The sequence below is a fragment of the Rattus norvegicus genome, chromosome 7 (assembly GCF_036323735.1).
Source record: "Rattus norvegicus strain BN/NHsdMcwi chromosome 7, GRCr8, whole genome shotgun sequence".
NCBI classification, from domain to species: domain Eukaryota; kingdom Metazoa; phylum Chordata; class Mammalia; order Rodentia; family Muridae; genus Rattus; species Rattus norvegicus.
Window position 1 is genome coordinate 57,466,429 of NC_086025.1, and position 25,393 is coordinate 57,491,821.

The 25,393-nt window shown below is 43.8% G+C and overlaps 2 protein-coding genes across 26 annotated transcripts in view; one reads left to right on the forward strand and one right to left on the reverse strand.

Annotated features, from left to right (window-relative positions):
• Positions 1-11,449, forward strand: part of Grip1 (glutamate receptor interacting protein 1) — a 657,377-nt gene extending 645,928 nt beyond the window's left edge. For 14 of the 22 annotated variants that reach the window (XM_039079960.2, XM_039079965.2, XM_063264315.1 and 11 more), the window contains one exon: positions 761-2,630. In XM_039079960.2, the coding sequence (XP_038935888.1) occupies positions 761-988 (228 nt within the window). In that variant the 3' untranslated portion in view covers positions 989-2,630. 22 annotated transcript variants of the gene reach the window in all.
• Helb (DNA helicase B) overlaps positions 7,687-25,393 on the reverse strand; it is a 28,107-nt gene continuing 10,400 nt past the window's right edge. For 3 of the 4 annotated variants that reach the window (XM_017595213.3, XM_006241428.5, XM_063264103.1), the window contains 8 exons: positions 24,215-24,356; positions 21,283-21,437; positions 18,302-18,392; positions 17,565-17,624; positions 16,265-16,469; positions 15,492-15,635; positions 13,762-14,262; positions 7,687-9,085 (listed from right to left, as the gene is read on the reverse strand). In XM_017595213.3, coding sequence (XP_017450702.1) covers positions 8,924-9,085; positions 13,762-14,262; positions 15,492-15,635; positions 16,265-16,469; positions 17,565-17,624; positions 18,302-18,392; positions 21,283-21,437; positions 24,215-24,356 — 1,460 coding nt within the window. In that variant the 3' untranslated portion in view covers positions 7,687-8,923. The remainder of the gene's footprint in view (positions 9,086-13,761; positions 14,263-15,491; positions 15,636-16,264; positions 16,470-17,564; positions 17,625-18,301; positions 18,393-21,282; positions 21,438-24,214; positions 24,357-25,393) is intronic. The other variant, NM_001399836.1, reaches the window with a different exon arrangement.

Sequence of the window (25,393 nt, forward strand, 5' to 3'; positions counted from 1 at the left end):
CACCGTGCCACCATTCATTACATCAATGGAGGCCCAAGGGGCAGGCAGGCAGGAGTCCAGAGCAGTAGACTGCTGACAGCCAAGAAGGCTGAGGACTCTACAGCTCCTGGAGTTGAAACTGGGTCTAAGTGACCAACACTTGTCCTCCGAACAGGGACTTGGGAGGTAGTGGGTAGGATGGGAAGTCAGGACTGAGAGTTGAATGCAAGGGATTTTAACAAGTTTTGCTCTTGGGCTAGGAATATAGACAGCTCCATAGAGTGTTAGTCTAGCATGTGCGACCTCCACCCCCCACACTAGCTCCAATATCCAGGGTTAAAAGAGGATTAAAGAGGAGTGCCGAAACTATGCATAAATTGAGATGGGTTCATCTTTAACTGAGGGAGCTCGGCATCACGGTAGCCAAACTACCTGGAACCACATCCTCGGGAAACGCCTACCCACTGCTGGTCAAAAGCAAAGCAATTCACCACCCTACGCTTTCCTTTCTACCAGTGTAAACCAGCGTAACATCCGGCAGTAGGAGACTTTGGGAGAGATGGCCTTCCTGTGGGGACAGGAGGATGGATGGTGTCTTGCTCTTCGGCTCCCCATGGGCAGTTGCAGAGGGTAGTGAACCAATAGCCTTGTCCCTGGGTGACCCAACTGAGGGGGAGGGGACCCCTCGACACGGCCCACCTTCAGAACTAAGCCACTTGCCTCTGGGTTTGGGAGCGGTGGCTGCAACGGTCATTGAAAACGGATCTTCTTGGCCTGGCAGGTTAACCACGTCCGAACGAGAGACTTCGACTGCTGCCTGGTGGTGCCCCTCATAGCCGAATCCGGTAACAAGCTGGACCTGGTTATTAGCAGAAACCCGCTGGCCTCCCAGAAGTCGATAGAACAGCCGGCTCTGCCCAGTGACTGGAGCGAACAGAACAGCGCTTTCTTCCAGCAGCCCAGCCACGGTGGTAACCTAGAGACACGAGAACCCACTAACACATTATAGCATTACTTTTATAAAGCAGGACGAAAGACGATATCTACATGGTGCTAAAACAAAACAGAACAGAACAGAACAGAACAGAACAGAACAGAACAGAACAGAACAGAACAACCCTTTAAGATTTCTGTGACAGCTGAAGCACAGAGAATCACGTGGCATTAATGCAAGCACAGGGGTCTTTTAAATCTCCCTCATAGCTCATGTTCTCATCCCTTCCCAACTAGAAGAGGTTTCTTTTAGGATGACCACTCTGTTAACTGGCGGGTCCTTCTCTGCCGGGGGTGGGGAGGCCCCATCGGTAGACAATAAAGAGGAAGGCAGCCCACCCCTTCCCCCACCCCAATCAAGATCAGAGGAAACTTTTTACAATTCACCTTACTGTCACTTTTTACAGAGAGAAACATCCCTTTGAAAATATTCTCTATGGTAATTTCCTGAATGGAATAAGTTTCTTACTATAACGTCATTAGTGTAAGAACACGATCAATATGGATTTACACATAGCTGGCCCTGCTAGGGGAGCTAGGATGGGTGAATGGCTAGGCCTGCCGCGGTGGGAGGGGCACAGGTATAACATTAGGTTTTCTTAAAATATTTCAGCAACAGTGCACGTTGGAGACCATAATAGGTGGTGGTAAATGTTTCGCCCAAATATAGGAATGATTTTAACTAAGATGTATGCTATTCCCTATGCAACAGATGATCAAACAGGATATGTCTTGTGACCTGTTTTTTTTTTCCCTTAAGGACACATTCTTTTTTTTTTTTTTAATAGCTGAAAAAAATCTCTGGTAATGAATTAGAGTGTGTAGTAACACTGAGCATTAGTGATATGATCCTATTTTTAAAATCCAAGACTAAGAATTTAAGGAGTGAAGAGTCTAATGAAATGAGATTCACTTTCTGGGTAGGCAAACAGAACTCATGCAGCTCAGAAGTCTGCAGACTGCTACACCGAGGGGTGCACAGCACAATGACTTAAGGACGACGACGATTTTGTTCTGAGTCACGCCACTTGCTTAACTTGTAAATACATTTTCACAAAGCTCATTGCCAATCACTGTCCCCCAAAGCAATAAACTGTGACAGTTGCTTTAAATGTCCGTGGGCAACTGTTTTCATTTGTTCAGATATTTTGAATAGCTACACTAATAACTGTTATTTGGTAGATATTTAAAGAAAAATAACTAGATCTGTATATTGATGGTAGAATGTCAAAACAATTCTTTCCCAAACATGTTCATTTTGGTCACTAATACAACTAACTGCACAGGCAAAACATCGAAACACTGTGTCCTTTGTTTAAGGGAAATGATTCATCTTTCTTTTTTGTGCAAAGAAATATATAATTTCAGACACATTTCAGAACCGCCAGGGCAAAGAAAGTATAGAACAGAATCATGTTAAGAAAAAAAAATCATGAGTCACTTAAATATGTATTTTTGTTTGTAACAAACAAGTATTAAACTGTAAAGTATTTTTGTACAAATTTAATACTTTAATAGCATGGTATTTATCGTCTATGTATGGTTTTGGGGAATTCGAAATTGTTGCAAATATTTGTATTGAAAAAAAAAAACCCTCTACCAAATGGAATAAATGGTGATTTTAAAAAGCCAAAATAAAAAAAAAAAAGTGACCTGCATGTTTGGTGCATTGAGTGTGATTCAGTGTCTGGCCTGAGTGCTACTCAGAGTCTATCTCCACAGCTTCCCAAAGGAAGAAAGTGTCCCATCAACTTGAAAACCGCTCTGGAGGCATGAGAATGCGCTTCAGGTCAGGTGTGGGGTGGCACAGGAGCTCCAGTACTCATAGGGTGGCGTGGGACTCACCTCCCGGAAGCCAGCTTCCCCACTTGAAGGTCAGTACAGCAAAGAGACTACAGAACACGCCTTTAAATATGCAAGAGAGGCCGGAGAACTCACACACAGCAACCCAGTCAAATCCAATGCCACATTCACCTTAGGGGACAAAGGTGGTTCCCAACTCAAGGGTGCACCATCTGCCCTTAGGGAGATATGACACGCGTTCCTTGAGGCACACTTAGGTTAATGATTAAAGGTCAACTCTAAAGGTTACCTTTCAAAATCGGCATCAGTAGTCTCAGTAAGGCTTTGTGAGCTCACATTCATTTTTACATGGTTATATCCAGTGTGCACAGTGTCATATTATAAACACCTGGCAGGTACACGGCCCCAACTGAAGCTCCTTCTTTGTTTTTTTTTTTGTTTTTTTTGTTTGTTTGTTTGTTTGTTTTGTTTTTGTTTTGTTTTGTTTTGTTTTTGGCAAAACCCAAACAGTTGTTCCTATTTTGATTGCACTAAGTTCTGTGAGACAGAGATCAAGGAAAGGAAGTGTAGTGAAAGCCAATCACGTAAGTTCAGACAAATGAGAAGTGATGTCATATGAAAGACTAAGACCAGGCAGAAGCAATCGATAGAAAAGACTAAGATCAGGCAGAAGCAATCGGTACAAAATGGCCGTTGAAAACACAATGAAAGGAGAATCTGAACATCTCAGTTTTCAAATACAGTGGCCGGCTTCCACGTCAGACAGTGATTGTGGCCCTCCAGAGAGGCCAGGATGTGCAGTGCGGCAAACATTTCAGGAAGAATAAGCATCAATTCTTTACAAAGGAGAAGAGAGTGGAAACCAGTCAACTTGTTCTGTGTGACCAGTAGACCCTGATGTCAAAACCAAAGGAGACTACACACAGACTCCCATCCCTGTGACCGTAGATACCACATCCTCAGCAAGACCCTGCAAAGGGAAGCAGCACCGACTAAACCAGCAGCAGATAGCTATGGCCTGGAAGACTATTTCAGGGATGTGAAGTTGGTTTAACATCCCAAAAAACTAAAATCAGTATAAAACTAAAACCAGCGTCATCTCCCGCTTCAGTATAACGAAGGCTAAAACTACATTGACACTACAATAGAAACGGGGGGAAAAATGACAAAATTCTCTTCATGGTGAAAACGTACAAACTGGCAACAAACTAGGTCTTGGGTAAAAAGCATGACACCAAAAGCCCACCACCACCAACACGTTGGAAAAAGACTTAGTTCTTCCTCCAACGCTATTTAGATGTGAATACTCTCTCCCTTGCACAAGGCCCGTGTATTAAAGGCTTGATCTCCAGGGTAGTCCTCCAGTGCTGTGGACCTTTAGGATGCAAGGCCTTTCGGGATGTCTTCCAGTGACTAGCTGCATGCTCATGCTCTTAGAGAGGACCCTGGGGCCATGAGCCAGGTGTTCATGCAGGGAGCAGTCTGCACGTCTATACACGTCCACCATGATGAACTACCCTCACCAGAGTTAGAGACTTCAGAACCAGGAATCAAAATGAACTCTCTCTTCATAAGGTCACTGCTTCATGGTACATTAGAAAACCAACTAATACGCCTTGACATCCAGAACCCAGCAAAGAAGCACATTTTCGTCCCTTCTCTACGACAGTGTACTCAGAGGTTCAGCCAGGTCAGTGAGGCAAGAGAACAACATAGCATGCATTGGACTGGAAAGAAAGAATTAAAGTCATGTCTGCTTGCCGATGAGTCAGTCTTATACAGAAAATCCTGAGCAAGCCACCAAAAACCTACCAATATCAACCAGTTCGGCAGGATCAACATACGAAAGCCACTTGCTTCTTTAGCGTAAGAAGGGGCCAGCCAAAAATTAAGACAAGGGCTGAGGAGGCAACATAAATACTTGTCACACAAGCATGAAAACAACTGGGTGTTTGTTTTAAAGCCAGCATAGAATCCTATGCTTGTGATCGCACTGCTGGAGAGGCTGGCAGCCAAGGTTGACCTCAGGCCTCGTCCTCATGTCCATGTGCATGCTCATCTGGTCAGAGACAAAGCAAACACAAAGACAATCTCCACTTAATAATATCAAGAAGAATATAATGTTAAAAAACAAACCTAGTTTAAAAGAACTACATAAATCGACAGCTATAAGACATAGTGCTCTGGGGTTGGAGAGATGGCTCAGCTGTTAAGAGCACCCGACTGTTCTTCCAGAGGTCATGAGTTCAATTCCCAGCAACCACGTGGTGGCTCACAACCATCTGTAAAGAGATCCAATGCCCTCTTCTGGTGTGTCTGAGGACAGCTACAGTGTACTTATATATATATAATAAATGAATAAATCTTTTAAAAAAATAAAAGACATAGTGCTCTGAAACTACCAAAAGGGTGCTGATATAAATGGCAGAGCATCCTTGGAGGTCCTAAGAGTCAGAATTGAAATGAGGGAGATCCACAAACATAAAATTGTCCGTAAGGTACAAGCGCCATCAAATGCCCAACCGGCTTCTTGAAACAACAACAACAACAGCAACAACAACAACAGCCCTGGAAGCTAAAATTCATACAGAAATGCAGGGAACCCAGGTTTTGATTTTAATACTAGTACCCCTGAGGCAGAGGAAAAACGATCTATCTTGACATGGAGGCCAGCCTTGTCTCTGTAGCAAGTTCCAGGCCAACCAGGGCTCAATAGTGAGGCTGTGTCTCAAAAAGAAACTACATCAAAACCTGCGGGACCCAGGACAACTAAAACAATCTTGATAACAATCAGCAAAGGTAGAGGGGCTTGGGGTTGACTTCAGGTTGTCTAGTACCACAGTCCACAGTAATGGAGTCGGCATGAAGCCACACTGCCAACTTGTGGGATACAACCGAGAAGACACAAACACACACTCACACACGCCAGTGAGTTGTGACATGGGTTTGGAGACAATTCAATGGGGGAAAGGACAATCCTCAAAAGACAGACTCAAACAGTTGGAGAGCCATGTGCGAAAGATGACACGGGACTCCTCAGTTTACGCAAGGGCTAACTGAAAGTTTATCTAAAATCTAGACATGAATTTAAAAAAAAACTATTAAGTGCTTAGAAAAATCTCTGGACAGGCCATAATTTGTTGGCCATAACATGAAAATCGCAAGCAACAATATCTGACAAGAGACATCACTGGAATTAAAATATGCCCTTCAACGTAAAACCTTACAGAATGAGAGAAAAATGCAGGCCATATTATTTTAAAGGGCTCTGTGTAGAATATATAAGGAACTCTCAGATTTTGATATTAACCCTAATATAAAAGTCCAAAGATAGGAATAGATATTTCTCCAAAGACCTATAAAAGGGGGGGAGGGAGGGAGGGAGAGAGAGAGAGAGAACACGAACTGAAGAGAAAGCTCAGAGTAAGATCCTTTGCTGCACAAGCCAGACAAGATGAGATCAAATCCCCAGAGCCTGTGTAAAAAGGCAGATATAGTCATGCATATCTGTAACCCCAGTGTGAGAAGACAACAGAAGGCTCACTGGAGATCACTGGCTATCCGCCCAGTTCCTGGGTCGCTGAGAGACCCTGACTCAAGATTAAAGCTGAGGGATTGAGCAGAACACTCAAAAGTTCTCCTTCATGCTCAAACAGATGCATATACCTCCACAATGCACGCACACACAGGTACACATGTACCATATACATATATCATCTTCACACACAGATACTATATACACATGCACATACACACACATACAGTATACACATATACCAGATATACACATACATAATATATACCACACACATACACCATATTCACACTTAGATACCACAACTTGCACACACACACATAACACACATGGGTACATATATACCATTCATATGTTCTCTATTCACTCAAAGACACCATATGCACATGTACGCACATGTAAACATATACTATATGAATACATCAGATACATATAAACACACATGTTCATGTATGCCATATACATACACCATATTCACACAGGCACCATACAAACATGCATGCACATACACATAAGTATAAATATACCACACACATACACCATATTCACACACATGTACATACACATGCAAACACACACTATTTGGAGACATTTGAATTCTCATAACTACCAGTGAGAATGCAAACTGCTAACTGCTTAAGAATCTAAGGCAGGGGTTGGGGATTTTGCTCAGTGGTAGAGCGCTTGCCTAGCAAGCACAAGGCCCTGGGTTCGGTCCCCAGCTCCAAAAAAAAAGAAAAAAAAAAAAAGAATCTAAGGTCTACACCATGACCCAGACATTCCACTGAGTGACATAACCCCAAGAAATGAAAATATATATCTACCCACAAAAATGTTTGCTGGAGTGTTCAGAGCAGGATTAGTTACAATGGACAGAGGAGAAACTGTCCTGATGTCAGTCCACTAATGGAGGGAAAACTCTACATCTTCATGCAAAGGAGTATTATTTAGCAATGAGAGATCTGAGCTACCAATATACCACTGATATGGTGTCAGTGAAATCTAAATAATATTGTTAGGTGAGTACATCCAAAAGGACCTCATTCTGTATGGCTTCACATATAGGAACTACGCATTACAGGCAAATCTATGAAGACAAATCCATTAGCTGAAGTGGATGAGTATGCCTAATGGGGTGCAGGTTATACTTAATGGGGTGCATGCTTGGGGGTTAGGAAAATGCCCTAATGTTGACTGTGATGACCACTTCACAATTCACTGATTATACTAAAAGCTACCAAATTGTGCTCTTTCAGTGGGTAAATTGTATAGAATTCTATCTTGACACTATTAATGTCAAGTCAATGAGTACTTTTTATTTTACCATTGGCCTTAATTCCTTGCATTATTATAAAAGAAAATCACAGACTGGGCAATTTAGTAAAAGAATAGAGAATTTATTTCTCACAAAGACATCTATCTGAAATGCTGCAGATCAGTCCAGAGTACAACAATAAAAACAAAGTTACAATCAGATGGATAACATGATTGGTTCTGTTTACTTCCTGGTACATATAAAAGTCATGTTTAGGACCAGGAATGAAAGTCAGCAGTAAAGTGCTTTCTTAGCAGGCACGAGTCCTTGGCTTCAGTCCCAGCACAAAAAGAAGGAGGAAAGATAGAAAAATTCTCTTTGTACTATTCTGACAGTCCAAGAGGTAAACAGCAGAGTATATAAAAAAGCACATGATGTGCACACACTGGCTAGAAGTTTCCATGACCTGAGCTGTTGGAGAGGGATAACTTATAAGCAACCTACTAAGAACTGTAATCAGAGGGCTGGAAAGACAAGGTATACACATCTAGTGAGGCCCTCCCACAGCAACAACGGCCAAGAGGACTCAAGACAGCAAAAAGCCACTTTGACCAGGCATCCACTGCCACGGTAAAACCCACACAGGGCTGGGGAGACACCTTCACAGTACCACTTGGCAATAAATACTTAAAAATCATCTGCTTTAAGAGAAAGCCCCCCTACAATGGGATATATGCAAAACTCACTCCCAACTCAGAAAGGCATATCCAAGTCCCAAGTGCACCGAGTCCCAGGCGCCGGGATGGAGTGACGGCCACAGCATCACGGCAGGGATGCTGTGACAAACTTAAATGTGTTACCATCAGCAGGTACGATCAGTCCACCTTTGCTGGTTCAGGGCGCTGGCAGAGGGGATCCACAGTGATCACGTGGCATTATCACAAAAGGTCCAGCAGCCCCTAACATGGGAGTGTTTCAAGCAGAACTTTCCCCCAGCTACGTCCCCTATTCACTGCTCTCATGAGGACGGAGGCTGAAATCCTCACAGTTTGCTTGGATTGGGTGGATTTAAAATATCTGCTTTCAAACTCAGGTTTAAAAATAACATAAAAATCTTATTTTGGGTCATGTGCCCAAAATACAAATGCCCCAAACTAAAATGCCCAGTGTTGGCTGCCCTCTCATAGCTTGAAACTTTGAAGCTAAAATGTTCATCTTGTCTTGAAAGAGGTAAAAAAAAAATTTCTTGAGCAACACGAAGTAAATATTTTTTTTCTGTTTTGAGGCTTTTGTGGGTGGTGGTATGGTCTGAACAGGGTCTTGTGATACTGCCCAGGCTGGTCTTGAACTCACAATCCTCAGGGCTCAGTCTCCTGATTGCTGGCATTATTGGTGTGATCCACCACACCTGACTTAGCTGTTTCTTGATTGTCAGAGGGTTTGAAAAGTTGTCTGCGAGTTAAGTTATTCAACCTCAGACTCTGAAATATAGAAGACACTTGTGGAGATGATTCTTCAACCTGTTTGAAAATAAAAGTAAAGTTAATAAAAACATACCTTGCCTACCGTTCCCACGTCTGCTCCCCACGACCGCCTCTGAGGAAGTAATGCATCCCTCGCAATCCTTGAAGTTTGAGGAACCCTTCGATGGGCTGTCTGCTCCTTGGCGGATCATACCTGCTTCTGCCCACTGTGGCATTCCCGGTACCTAGAGCTAAGGGCCTGACATTTCCTAAATACAGGCATTTAGTCTCTGAAAGTAGCAATAGGGCTTACTATATAACCAGGAGCAAGGCACGGGATTCAAGGAAGCTTCACGGTGCAAGCATTAAGAATTCCAAGATGGATCCCAGCCCCTAAGCACAGAGCCAGGCTGCACATCCACAAAGACCGTTCTTTTGGGGCACATGAAGCATGAGGATGGCAGCACCACATTCTTCATGCTTCTGGTGACACCCAATCGGCAGACATTGGGCTGGCGTGGTCCTCAGTTTTCACAGGAAAAAGGAAAAGAAACACAGCAAGTTTTCCACAGTGCTCTATCTGTGTATTTTAGAAGTCGGACTCTGGTTAAGCAATCACTCACACCAATATGCCTGGACTTCTGGAACCTGGACTTAGTCACACGTCAGGCTAAGTGTTCCCATGAAGGCATGACCTCAGTGAAGTACTGAAGTCGCTGAACTCTTATGTGAGGATAATCCTCTGTGAGGTGGGTGGATCTCATCCAGTCATTTGAAGGCTTTAACATGAATAAGCCCCTCCTTCCTGAGAAAGGCCTACAGGCTGCCTGCTTTCAGACTCACCTTGCACCGGTATCTATGTCTGATTCTACAAACTTCCCTCCTCCAGCTCTCCCCAACGGATTGAGAAGATTCCTTCCAGTGAAGCCTTCTCTGACAGACATGCAGATGGACAGACAAACCAAGCAGATGGCTCTGTCTCCTGGAGAACTTCCAAATAACTCAGGGGCTAGCCTTTCTCAGCCAATGTTGACTGTCTTAGCTAGCTTGCTTTTTGTATTACAATGTGAATTTTGTAAAAAAAATATTCGGGGGTTGGAATAATTGTTTTATCTGGTAAACTTTATCAGTGTTCACTCGGTTATTTGCATCAGAGAGTGCAATGCTACCTTTCCCTCTCTGTTTTCAGAGCGGGCAGTAGGTCAGAGGTCAACGTTTCCCTCTAAGATTGGTTTTTCAAAACCCAGAGCTACTAGGCTGAAGCAGTGATAGCGGGAGCGCTCAGTCGGTCATTACTCAGACCACAATGGCACTCAGACCAGTGATGAGCGATACAGAATAGAATGCTAGTACCCTAAGGTCAAAATGGAGCTAAAATTTTCCTATTGCCTAGAGCAGTGCAGGACCCACGGGTCTGGGGAAGTTGGGTGATGAACACTGCTAGTGTGGAAAGTTTGTAACACAGGTCAGAAACTATGCTTCCAGTTGGTGCATTCATTAATATTTTTATCATAAATTTAAAGCAATGGTTCCCAACCTATGGGTTGGGACCCCTTTGAGGGTCAAGCAACCCATTCGCACGGTTCACCCAAGACCACCAGATAACCTATATTTATGTTATAGTTAGGAACAGTAGCAAAACGACAGTCATGGAGCAGCTACAAAAATAATGTTATGGTTGGGGGTCACAATGGCAGGGGGAAGTGTTCTAAAGGGTCGCAGCACTAGGAAGGTTGAGAACCACCGATTTAGAGTGTGATCCACTTACAAACGTTGTGTTCACCGTAAAAAAAGCCTATGCCGCAGTCTCACAGACCCAGTGGCATTGGGTCAATTGTACCAAGAAGCCACCATAGATTGGTGTGAACACACAATGGTGACTTTTGCACAACTATGGGGCAGCTGCCCAAGGGGGCATTTCTCAACCCTTATCCTCCCAGCTCAGCTGTGTATGCCTTCGCGTGTAGGTGATTTAAATGCTGGCACGGGGTATAGGCAGCAATGTGATTTGAGGAAAGGACATACAGACAGCCCTCGTCACTGGGTTCCTCTTTCAAGAATATTACCAAGAGTTATGAGAATAAGTCTCTATTTTACCAGTCCTGGAGTTCTGATTTCTGTTTCCTCATTTGCAGGGATTCCTGGAGATGCTGTATACTTTTGGCAAAGTCTCTGAGGAAAAGCATCACCCTCTTCCATGAACAAACTCTGGACTGATGTCATCGTGCAAGGATGGGAGCCAGCTCACAACAGTCCCCAACCTCACGCTCACAGATCTACAATGCTGGCCCTGGTCCAAGCAGGAGGCTCCAGCAGAGCCGGGCCTGGGACTGAGTAACACTGCCATTTTCTCTTTGTACCACTGCTCACAGCCCTCCCCTACCTAATGTTGGTGAGAAGAAATAGAACTCAAGAAACTTGTTCTGAAGGCTCTTTCTTTACAATTGTCCCTTTACAGCTCCAGCCAAAAGCCCAGCCCCAGGGGCTTTGCAAGCTTACATTTTTGTGGGGGGAAAAAGATGGAAATGTCATGTTAAATGTCACTCTCCTCTACTGGGGTGGGGGATAAAGCTTACTATCCCCAGCGATTATTCCATTGCCATGGAAGAGATAAAGGCAGTTCCCCCACAAACTTGTCACTTACTTTCTTGCTGATTCTGATCCACCAGGATCCACCCTATGCCCAGGTCAAACACATGTGCATCTCCCGCAACCCAACCCCAGCTGACCTAACTCATCTGTAGGACCCATCAGCTCTGCCCTCGGCCTCTCAGCATCTCTTTGCCTTCCCTGCTGGAAGCAGCCTGCTTTCAGCCTAATCACTGTATCCTGGGTTTCTTTACGTTAGGAACTTATTAGTTCCTTTCTCCCTCGCTGCCGTCCATCACACTAAGGTCGAGGTCACTTCCTTGAATTTCAATTCACAAGCACTTGGAATGCTCCTATGGTGGCTCTCCACTCCTATCCAAAGAAAAGGACAGTGTCTCCGGAAGACTCTCTGTCCATCAGTCCTGACTACCACACCCCCATATCCGCAGCCCTGCCTCTCATTGGCACCCCAGGCTCTCCCAGTGGCTTCAACTGCTGTCACTGTACATTGAAGTCTTGGTCATGCAGACTCTTAGAGAAATGGTTACCGTGTCCCATACCTTCCTTGGGCAATGGACTCGAGTGTCCTTTGATAGCTGGGCAGAATCGTTGCCCATGCTCTTCTGAACTGGTCTCCCACTGAACCCCACCTAGTGAATCTGTGGCAGGTGCATTAGTCAATCAGTACTCTTCCCTTGAATGCGGTGGCATTTGGAAATAATCTGTAACCCTCATCTCTCAGTACAGCACCCGTGACTGCCTGCTGGAGGAAGACTCTGTATTCCCTCAAACAAGGTCTTCCTGTGTCTTTTTCATCTCAGTAAATGGCCCTGCTGTTTCCTAATTGTTTCAGTCAGAAAGCGGGGAGTCATTAGGGACTGTTCCCTTTTGCCTTCTCCCCTCTGCTCACCCAGTGGACAGTTACATCTCCAAACTATAGAAGCCAAAGGGATGAGATGGCAACGAGACATTGTGAATTAGCAAACAAAACAGTAGATCGACTGACGTCGAAAGTTAACAGTGAGACATCATCACATGGTTCTGGGAGAGCCAGATGTAGACTAAGAAGCCCTTGGTGTGCTCTTAAGGCATGGGAGCCTTTAGACGGAGGGACTGAGTTAAACACCCAAGGAATTGGAGTATATGAGGAGCATGAGAGGAATGCATTTGGGGGCAGACAGTTGATCCTCCAGTAAGATAAGGACCTAAAGCCAGGACAGGCCGAGTGGGGAAAAAAATCATTTCTCAATAATACATCCCTAGAAGTAGAGAGTAGAGGCTAGCTCAGAATAATATGAGTATGAGACTTCAAGCTGTCAAAGTGGGAGAAAGGGGATTGACACAGGGAACCGAGAGAAAGGTATTAGGCTGTGCTTCCACAATGGCTATCTCTAAGAACGAAGATAGAAGATACATGAAGGAACTGGCTCCTGAATGCTCTTCAGTAAGTCATCAAATCACTTCCGTACTTGCAAGGAGTCTGCACAAGAATGAGGAAGAGTCACTCACCCAGAGCTCCCAGCACTACATCAGGGCAGTCACTGGAACACTCAGGCCAAGGCGATGGGAGAAATGGTGAGAATACAGTATGCTCTCAAGGCCTCAGGGATGTGTGGGAGAGGAGGAGGTTGAAATGGAGGAGAACTTGAAGGCGCTTCTCCATCAGATTAGACAAGGTCACATGAACCGGGAGAAAGAGGACTGAACAAGTAGCAACAGTTAAGCTAGGGGCCAAGAGTGAGACCTAAGGAAGGCTCCAGAAGCTTGAGACAAGACCAGAATCAATCAGTGCAAGGGAGCTGTGGAGATACGGAGGGATTGTGGTCTGCAAAGCCAGGGGTAACTGACAAGGATGAAGACGGGGAAGGCTGGCCGGCACAGAGTGGAGAGCTTTCTCACGGAACACAACTGCTATCCATCGGTCAGTGGAAGCTGCCTAGAGAGGCAGCCTCAGGAGGGATGGGAAAGAACTAACTCCAAGTGGGCACGGGGGGTGGGGAGCACTGTGTGAGATTCGAGACATCAGCAGTCCCGAGGTCCTAACAGCACACTGATACAATGACCGAAATATATGGTTCGGTCCAGGCACACTGCAGCTGGCAAGAGTTAAAGAAAATATGAATACGAGGGAACATAGCTCCTACCATACGGAATTTACTGGGGCTTTCTTCTTCAAATGGGAAGCCATCGCCTGTTCTTTTGGACCCTCGAAGCTGTTCTGACTCCTCATCTGTATCCATGTCGCTAAAACAAGTTGACAGCCATCTTCCGTCTAAGGCAAACCTCTCCTTTGTGGCTGGAGACGCTTCACCCCTGGCGCTGTTTGCGGTAGCTTTGCTGCCTGGGGTTGTACACAGGGGTGACGCCAGAGGCTGTGTGTCAGGTCTTCCTCCTACTCTAGGGCTCGAAGGCTGAGATGGGAGACCCTCTGAGGAGGCACAGCTGCTGGAGAGCTTCTTCTGCAAGAAGTGTTTCAGACGCGTCTGCCTGGGGAAACTGCGCTTCCGGATGGCACTCCTGAGTTCAGACTCTTCCGCAATGATGTACACCCTGGAGCGGCCCCGAGTCACCGCAGTGTAGACATGTTGCCAGTGCTGGCGGCCTGCCTTCCCCACTACATAGGCGACTGTTTTCTCCTCGGACCCCTGAGAGGCAAAAAAAAAAAAAAAAAGACTTGGTAGAGAAGCTCATTGGGGGAGCAACTATGGCTGGGAGATGTCAGTGAATAGCCAGACCCTTTACAAAGGCACACAAAGATTGGCCGGACACATTGGGACACCCTGAGCTATCCCTATCTCCTCTTTAAACCTGTTGTTCTCAAATAAGTTTTAAAAAAAATTATAAGGGCATACATTTGTCAAAATATTTGTTAAAGAATAGCAAGGTACACCAACAAAGTCAATAAAGTCAAAAATAAACAATGTGTAAGATGATACCCTTTGCTTAAATCTTGAAAGCAAGAAAATATAGAGAGAGACTATATGTATAAAATCTATATGAATAGGAATATATCAAACACAGGAAAAAAGTCCCTTCTGAGCAAAGTTTAAGTTGGGTAGGCATGTTCAAAACTTCAGCAATCAAATAATATTCCATTGGAATATTCTTAAAAATCAAAAATGCTCCAAAAAATACCACAGATAAAACGTCGACGTTTAAGGACAGCAGTGCAGGTCATGTCAAGCCCTCTGGAGAGTGAGGCTGGGAGGGAAGGAAGTGTAAGGCTGCTGTGCTAATGCCTTAGTTCCTGGAAGTGAAGGGACACTTAAGAGAGCGCCCAGCTAGACCTGCAGTCTCACCTCCTGTGCCTTTGTGCATAGAAGCACAGACTATAGGAATGAGGCCCAGAGGCTCACTGCCAAGCACTGGGCTGCACATTAGAAAGCAGCTCTCAGGAAACAAAGAAAAATGATGAGGGAGAAACTAGGCCAGAACTGAAGAATTAGAATTAATAATAGCAAGAGAAATTTTTAAAAAATGAGATCTACTCCGTGCTGTGGTTAAGTGTTGTAGCTAACTGTCAACCTGATGGGACCATGGGTCACCTAGGAGACATCTCTGGACGATGCTGTAAGGAAGTTTCACTGATGGGGGAAGACCCACTGTAAAGACCCACTGGTGTCCATGTAATGGCTGGGAATAAAGAAAAAGAGCTGAGTACCCAGCATTCATCTCTCTCTGCTTCCTGACTAGGAATGCAGTGTGACCAACTGCCTCATACCCCTGCCTCTATGTCTTCCCTACCTGCACCCTCAAACTGTAAGCCCAAAGGGCTTCTTTCTTCAATCGCTTTCACCAGGCATTTTGTTACACAGAGGACAAAATGTACCAACACAATCAGTACTAACAACCAACCGTCAACAGCCGCACGTACCTGAAAAGTATGAATGGTCCTTGCCCACGCGTGCTTTATCTGACAGTTTGTCATTAGTTTGTTAAAGTCCACAGTCACTTCCAATCCAGCGTCATTACTAATGGTCAAAAGTCTTTTTCTTTTGGAAGTTACGTCAGTTACATCCTGGGACCAAGACAAAGAGAACTTTGTATCTATTCCAACATGCACATGGTAAGGCCATTCTGTTTCCGGTGCAATACTAAGCACAAACATTATCCATCAAATTAAGGATCTGCAGGTGCTTGAAGCTGAGACAGTAGCTATAGAGTATGTGAACCTGGAAAGGCTTGAGAATCCATGCTTAGCTGAATACCTCCACATTTCAGTATTTCAATGAACAGAAATAGAAACTTTTGGTCCTTGAAACCTCACATACTCTTTCCCTCACAGCCCCTTCAGAATCATTTAAGTTTGAGAAGGTGTCTACATAGGGAGAACAACCCCAGGGAGGAGAATTACTAAGTTTCTACGTTGAAGCTATGACTAAGGATGGCTTTGCCTTGTCCTTCGTTATTCAAGCTTCCAACTTACTACAAAGAAGTTTCCTTTCAGAGAAAAAAAATGTTAGAACCAGACATTGCTAAAAATGACAAACCAATGTCCATCCTGAATGAGGGTGTATAAAAAAATTCTTGATAAAGAAACATTGAGCAAGAAGAGCATCCCTGATTAAATCCCAAATGTAATCTAGGGCTTTGGAGGAAAAGAAATAAAACCTCTAAATGGCAAATCTGTTATTTCCTAAGACTTACCCGTGTTATGAAAAATATCTCCCCATTGCACAGTCGTATGCTACTTTCAAAATCCTGTTTGCCTTTAGCATTATCGTCTGGGGCATCTCCAAAGCCTTTCCCGTTGGCTTCCTGGTCTCTGTCAGGGAGTAAATCTGAGAGGTACGCATTCCGGGTACAACAGATCTTATCACCAACAGCAAAGATGAGTTTCTTCTTATGGTCTCTGCATTAGAAAGTGCACACACCATCAAACCTGGAAGCTCCCCCACTTCATTTTATTTAATAGCAGCTCCTCTCTGGAGTTGAAGTGCAACGATGTTTATATACCCTTGTATCATTTTATTCTCCAAAGGTCAAGAATCAGGGTGTCATAACTGTCACCTGTTCATTTTACATTCTGTAGGGGGTCGGTCTGGTGCCGCTACAAGGGGGTGTAGCAAAGCCACAAAATGATATTTACCACCTCAACATTCACCCTGTCATCTCAAGCCCTTTTGGCCTGGCCCACTTGAACTCGCCCAAGTTAGAGATGTTGATGTGCCCTGATCCATCCATTTTCTTAACTAAAAGTCTCATTTTTTATGCAAATTCACCCTCTCTCCACATTCTCCGGTTTCAGATCTTAGAGTACTGTCATATTTTGATTATAATAATTATGACATTGTTCTGTGAAAACAGTACCAAAGAATGGTGACTTGTGCCAGTCACTGCAAAAAGACTGTGGGGTTATTTTTCATCCTGCTCTTACCCAAGGCTTTGGGAGATTCCCATGTCTGCAGCTTCATTTACACAAACAGAAAGATTCCCTGACACAAGCAGACTTACTAGGACCACTATAACATGGGCCCATCCAAGCACCTTTTGAGTCTTCTGTCAGGCTGCCCAACACAGTGGTTTGAGGCAGGAGCTCGTATGTCTTACACAACCCCAGTGAAGAGCATATGCTGTCAAATACAAGTCGTACAAAGCTGTTCTCTGCACACAGCCTGCTGCTCAGGCTCCTGGAAACACCACTCACATAGTACTAGAAATTCTCCTTATTCTCCGTGTTGACCTTGATGAGGTTGGAGGTTGTCAACCTGGACGCCACGGAGAAATAATCATTCCTTATTTTTCACTTTGCTCTACTTACGGTCCATGTCAGTTCCTAACGATATATAATCCATTTAATTGAAGAGAGTCTATTACGCTTCAGAAACTGGGGGAACGTGTATGACTTTTGAATGTGCGGCCCTATGTGACAAATACACATATAAACAAGAGAACAGCAAATAAAGGCACGACCGTCCCCTACAGGATCAGTCTGGAAAATGCTCACTTGATGAGGTGGTCTGTGTAGTGCTTGGAGCAGCAGTCATTGATGAGGTCACAGTCTTGCCTGAAACACACGAAAATCAGAGTCACGTCAACACCACACACTGTACACCGGCTTATGTTTACAGACAATCATATACTGGGCAGTGGATTGTTTAACTTGTTGTTGTGATACTGAGAATTGAACTGAGGGCTCTGTGCTTCCTAGACAAGCATGCTAGCACTCACACCCCTGCTGACAGAGCAGATCCCATAAGGAGTTTCTAGAACTTTCTCTAGGAAAAAGTATTTTTTGTTGTTACTATTTCTTTCTTTTTTTTTTTTTTTTTTTTTTGTTTTTGTTTTATCAAAGCAGAGTCTCTCTGTGTAGTCCTGGTCATCCTGGAACTCGCTCTGCAGACCAGGCTGGCCTGGAACTCAGAGATCCGCCTCCCTCTGCCTCCCAAGTACAAGGGTTGAAGGTGGGGACCACCTCGCCCAGCTGGAGAAAAACTATTTTATAATTTTTAACCTTCAAATAAAATTTCGTTTCACTGGCACTTCCAATGAAAATATAAGCATACTTGACAGAAAGCAGCCCCGTTCAGAATACCTTCTGATGTGTCTAATAAAAAGATACTTTGAGGAATGAGAAGAAATAATGAGAAATTACATGCATCTCCCCCTAAATACAATGTACATTAATAACTTACGAAGTTTAAGAGTTGGACAAAGTACATTAACACATTATAAACATTTTACCTTCTAAATGCAATAAATTGCGATGTTTTTGCACTTTCAGGACTGCAGAAGTCCTTCCCTTGAAGCAAAGTTTTAACTGCAGAATATAAATCTGGCAAAGAGAAAAAGGTTAACAGAAAAATTGCCAAATTATAATGCTATTTCTATGGGGAAATTGGCTAGCAATTCCTACTAAGCAGTAGGTAAAACACCTCACCACGTGCAATACAAGGTCACCACGGGAACGCCTACGTCATCCCTGACATGCGCCATAACAGTGGCAAGACCATGGAGACCAGGTTTCAGCCCCTGAGGTACTGGTTGTAGTCCGTCAGAGTTGGAAATCCATCAGCACATACTCATGAAGTATTATCATATGGGGAGCTGGTGCACACCAGATTGCAATACTGAGATACTGCCGCACTGGCTCAAAAGTGCCCAGTGGCCTAACAGCACAGTGCCTCACTCACCTCAGCTTTCTCTTTCCTCCCCTGACCCAACCTCCCACAATTCAGCCACTAACAAAATACCATCATGACAGGCATATACCATTATGTCCAGCTCACTACCCCAGGTTTGGTTGGTTTTCATAGTTGTTGTTTTATAGATAGGGTCTAGCCTGGTCTATATGAGAGAGGCTAGGGGATAGGAGTTCAAGGTCAGCCTCAGCTATACAGCAAATTCAATGGCAGCCCAGGCAACATGAGGTCCTGTCTCAAGACAAAAGGCGGAGGGAGATAGGAACACTGCAGGGTTTTGTGTATCATCTAGGAGCCGGTGAACTATGGAGTACTGTGGTGCTCTGTTCTAGAAAGACAGAGTCAGCTGATCACAGTCACTTCATTTCTTCAATGAAGACACTCTCCAGAAAATAGCTGACCTCAGGTCTCTGAACCCAGTCAACCAGAGCAGAAGTTTCCAGAGGTCTCCCACTCTCCACCTCCTCTTCCTCTCTGTCTCACAGGTCCAAGGCACTGGGCATTTTATTCTACAGTAACGTTTTAGCATCTCTGAAACTCTGGCCATTATGGGTCCTATCTTGGGTCCCTGCACTTTGTAACAATGGATAAAATTTACTACACCATTTATTAATAAAAAAGTGCTATTTGCCTCTGTCAGGACTAGTTACCCGATTTTCCTAAGGAAGAAGCTGATTTTCCCACAAATTTTTTAATTAAAACAGAGAATCAGCTAAGCGCCACTCACACTCTGAAACAGACAACTTGTTTTTCTTTTGAAAGTACATTTTAATGAGCTGGTCGTGACAGCACCAGCTACCCCATGGACTAGGGAGGGGGAGACAGAAGAATTAGGAGTTCAAAGTCAGCTTGAGAAGACCCTGGCTCACTCAAACAAAAGGCACAATCTCTTTAATATACAGAACGGGTCCCAAGATAAACAATGCTTGAGGTATACTGTAGAGAGTCGCAAAGAGAGCGAGCTACGAAGAGTCTGTATCTGCTTTTCTCATAAACATCAGCTGTCATATGTAGTTCAAACCAGCTCACGAGATATGCATCTTCTTATCCAATTTATAGAAAGCTAAAAGGAACGATGAGGTCAGGCATGCGCACAGTCGAAGACAGACTTGGGTGGTTTGGAAGCTTCGTGCCATGCATGGTAAGGAACTATGGGACAACTACAATAGATCCTCAGAAGATTGGCAACTAAATAATGATAGTAATAATGATGATAATAATAATAATAATAATAAATCCTCAGAAGAATCATTTAAATCATTACTAATCATTACCAAACCCTTAAACTATGCTTCAAGCTTGCTAAGTCAGTTTTAAAATCTAAATCAAGACCAAAAGAACCCCTCTACTGTTCTGTTTCCTTCTCTATTGCTGTAATAAAACACCAGAAGCAATGTAGGCGGATGTATCTGGCTTATAGGACATATTCCATCACTGAAGGAAGTCAGAGTCAGAATCCAAGAAGGATCTTGAAGCAGGCACCATGAAGCAATCCTGCCTGCTGGCTCAGTTGGTTCTTGCTTAGCTAGCTTTCTTATACAGCCCAAGAATAGCTACATTGGGATTGTGCCGCCCGCAGTGGCTACAGTGGGCTGGGCCCTCCCACATCAGTGAGTCGTCAAGACAAACCCCTGACAGACACGCCCACCTGCCAACTGATCTGGGTGATGCCTCAATTGAAAAGTCCCTTCTCAGAGACTCTAGGCTGTGTCAACCAAGACAATTATACTCAAATATAACTATTTTTAATAACCAATTTAATGATATTTATTAGTACTTACACAGTGGTTCTTAACATGGATGCCCCTCCCCTAGCTCCACAGGCACCAAAATCCTGACTCTTATTTCACACGTGGTGAAGCGCTTAAGAGACCTGTCCCATGCCCCTTCTCAACCCTGGCGGGCTAACATTGTGATACCCCAAATTACATGTGGTGTTAACAGTAACCACAGTGTCACCAATGTCCTCGAAGAAAAGAACAGGGATTTTCATTAAATAAAACTCAACTTTCTCCTGAAGAGACTTGGATTGCTCTGTAAACAAAATCCTCTCTGGCCACTTACCGACTCTTCGAGTATTTAATGAGAGTCCTTACACTGTCTCAAGAACTTCCTCACGAACTACTAGGACAGTGGTTCTCAACCTGTGGGTCACAATCCCTTCGAGGAGGTCAAACAACCCTTTCATAGGGGTCTTGGGAGGCCACAGAAAACAGTCATTTACATTACAATTCGCAACAGTAGTAAGATTACAATTACAGTTATGAAGTAGCAACGGAAATGATTTTATGGTTGGGGTCACCACAACATGAGGAACTGAACTAACGGGTCGCAGTGTTAGGGAGGTTGAAAACGACTGCTCTAGAGTAACCTGCTTTTGAGGATTCTCCAGTTGTTTTATTTCTAGTACTCCATCTTTCACGGGCAAGACCTACCTTTAGCCTCGAACAATACACAGCTAGTCGTTTGATAGCAATATTACAAAACCGAAATACTTCCATGCAAGCCAACATAAACACCTACCAGCTTGGTGTTTGCCTTTAGACGACTGAGAACTGCTGTCCTCTTCAGGGAGTCTCACGAAAATGAATGTCTTATCTTGAATGGAGTTGGGTAATGTGGAATTATCAGAGATGTTTATTTCTGCATCAAATTCTGGAAACTGACGTCTGGAGATTCTTAAGGAAAAAAAACATATGTGCAAGGCACGTGTAAATAGTTGGGGTGTATGTGCACATGTGCATACACGCAGGTGGTTGTGGAGACTAGAAGTCAACTTCGGTTGTTTCACAAAGGCCATCTACCTTCTATTTTGAGCAGGGTTTCTTACTCACCTGGAACTTGCTAAATAGGCTAGGCTAGCTGGCCCTACTATCTATATCTATCTATATCTATATTATGTCTATATCTATATCTGTGTCTAGATATAGATGATATAGTTATATATATAATCACCATCCGTGTAGCCTAACGCTGTTAGAATAATTCACACCTATTAGTGGATGGTAGGAGGAAAGGACTTTACAGGTATACAGGCCAGCTGATTCATTTTATAACAGACTAGAAAAACTACGAGACTTCAACATCATATTTAGCAACCCCTTCCTCCCACAAGCCAATTGAAAGAACCAGCAAAGAAATGATCATACAACATGCTGTGCACCATGCTGAGAACCAGTCCACTACATAGCAAGGAAGCTGGTCTTCTCCTCACTACAGGTGAGCAATAGGAGATGTGACCAAGTTCACTGGGTTCTCAAGGCCACGAATACAGAACACTGGGACCTGGGATGCAGATCTGAACCCAGTAGCTCCAACTCTCTTTCTATGTAAGTTACCCTGCACTGAATGGATCCTTTACGTATGTTACAGCACCTGCTTCTCCTCTGTTCTGTGTTCTGTACGTGTGCACTCCCGTTTTCCCAGCTGAGCCAGGCACCTACATCTGCTTGTTCTACCTCTCCATCTCGCTTTCTGTCAAGTCTTTTCCAGCCAATCGTATGAGGAAACACAGCATGCTTCAAGCGCCTCCTGATAACAGAGCCCCTAGTGATTGAGTCTAAGAACAGAGTTAACAGAGGTGTCAGGTGGGAGGGGCCTCCTGTGGCCATTCCTACCTCCCAACATGGAGGTAAGTGGCTGTTCTTGCTGGCAATGTCTCAGGTTTAATTTGGAAGCAATCAACATGGATTTCCTGTTTCGTGTGTCACCCAGGACACATAACACACTTCCTCTGGTGTGTCACAAAGATCCTTCAGTTGGTAATATTGGAGGACAGTGATGAATTATCAAAGGAACGACCAGAGACACTGCTTAAATAAAAGGGTACCGAACAGGTGGCTGAGGAAAAAGCCTGAGTTTTAGATAAAGCCCCATACTGGTTGAAGACATTTTCATTTCTCCCGGGTTTGACAGACTTGAAAAGGACCTATCAAAACTAAGGTAACAACAGAAAAACTTCAGGGAAACAATACTATACGCGCAACTCCAATGTTCTTGAGGTTTTGACAAAAGTCCACCCCTATCCCTACCATCCCCACCGTCCTATCCATGGTCGACAGGGACATACTAAAGTATAGTTTGATGTGTTCAAGGTTCTAGTGACAGTCAACTGAACATAGGTACAAATAGCAAAATCAGAGCTCACAAAAGAGACAAAAAAAGATGAAAATGTGACTCAGTGGAAGCAACCATCTCTTAGCATCCACGACCCATCACACCTGCAGACCTTAATGGCTCCTAAGTCACAGGACAGTAATGGGCCTGACACTGCAGCACACCGAGTATGGAGGAAGCCCCAAGGCTTATGCAAACACTCGGGAAGAGAGTTAGCTCTTTTCCACTGAGGAGCAGATGCCTGGGGGCCGCCAGGACTCATCTGAGTCAAATCCTACATTTGCTTCCCGCCCCCCTTTCGGGCTTTCCTCCCACAGAAATTACCAGAAAGTTAATTTCCAATTCTCCTTTGAGAATAAGACTCATTTCTAAGTCCCCGTTGCCTGGGGCAGAGTCCGGACTAAGCTTAACACACTTTTTAATTCCCGTACCAATATCCCAGTGCATTACCTGCAGGGTGGTTTCAGAATCTCCCCAGAAGTGGATGCCCCGGCCCTTATATAAAATGGCACAGTAGTTTCATTAACCTACGTAAACCTCTCATTTATTTTAAATCATCTCTAGATTATTGATATCTAATGCAATGTAAAAGCCGTGTAAAGCGTCAGTACGGGTGTCAATTAGGAGGAAACCAGGGACAGAATCTGTGCATCTGTTCAATGCACATGCAGTATTTTAATTTCTGGTTGGTAGTATGCATATTTAGGGAACCCACAGATACAGGCAACCAAGATGTACATATTCTTAAAGACGAGAAATATATTCATTCTTACATTTTAATGACAGTTTATGCTGGGTCAGTAAGGAAAGATACTAACCTTGGTTTTCTAACTGTGGCAATAGGCGTACACTAAAAAGGATAGAAAAGGGTTTGTGATGGTTTGTATAGGCTCGGGCTAAGGAATGGCACTATTAGGACGTATGCCCTTGTTGGAGTAGGTGTGTCACTGTGGGTGTGAGCTTTAAGACCCCAGCCCCAGCTGTCTAGAAAGGAGTTTCTGCTAGCAGCCTTCGGAAGAAGATTTAGAACTCTCAGCTCTGCCTACGCCATTCCTGCCTGGATGCTGCCATGTTCCCATCTTGATGATAATGGACTGAACCTCTGAACCTGTAAGCCAGCCCCAATTAAATGTGGTCCTTATAAGAGTTGCCTTGATCATGGTGTCTGTTCACAGCAGTAAACCCTAACTACGACAGAAGTTAGTAACAGGGACAGGGGTGTTATTAAAAGATAAAATAAATGTATTGTACTAAATCATCCAGATTAAAGGAGTTAAGACAAAAGCACGTTATTCCCGATTCAACAGAGATAAAAATGCAGACCAGCAAGAGGTGATACCTTGCGGCATTGTCCACGATCAGCTGAGACTCTGTCCTGTGGTTTGTCTTTAGTTCGATGGCACACTGTCTTGACTTAAGAGTCTCAAAAACATCCTGCAGCATGTTACCAGGTTCAATACTGGGTAACTGTCTAACATCGCCTAAAGGGGTGGGCCATTAAAAAAAAAAAAGATTTTACTTAACTCAGATTCTAAAACTCGCACATTCTTTTAATTCTGCTGACTGATAACACAGCATAATTATAGACCTTTTGTAACTTAGAAAAAACCCGTGAAATCTATATTCAAAATTATTTAAGAATGTTAACTGTCCTAGAAGAATTTAGGAGAAGAAATGGGGAGAAGGGTGAGCATGACCAAATAATGATGTATGAAATTTTCAATAAAAATGAATTCTCAAAACAAATATTACATTCAACGAATACTAAATGTTTCCTAAATCAAATCAAGCTGCATATGACGTAAATACGTGTGTGAAAACATAATACGGTGACAAATTTTTAACCGGTCTCCTTTCATAACTGTGACCCAGGAAAGCCACTTGGAACATGTACTTCAAAGCGTGTTTAAAAATCGGACCTCAGCTCTCTTGTATGTGGTCACTCCGTACGCTAGTCACTGTCTCCGTGTGTTACAGAATGTGGGGGAGCTGTGACCTCACCTGCGCAAAGCAAGCCTACCAAACAGAAAATGAATACACTGTATCGGTGTAAAAACAGACAAGCTCCAGACGTCCGATGGCAGCGTGTGACACACACAAAAAAACAAACTCCAGAGAAAAGAAAAATGACTGCTGGGTGACAACTGGGTGAGTGCTTAAGATGTTGACAGAATCAGTTGCTTATCCAACATCCCCAAATGCCTAAAATAAATGGAATTTATATACAATCTCATTACAATTAAATCACAGAATCGACCGCTCATTAAACCTCTACAGAGTTTAACTCAATCTCACCAGATTAAGTGGCTGGCGAACCCTAAGTTGAATTATTGGCTTAGAATCATAAAGTTACAGTAAAGTGGTCTATAATTCAGACTTTTTATTATTTCCAAATGATCTACATCCTGATTTATTCTGACTCCGACATTTTTACTATTTGAATAGCCATTATTCAAGCAATAGGCAGTAACTTAGCACAGGGCCATCTTCTTCACCCTTGCTTGCCGACGGACTGGCC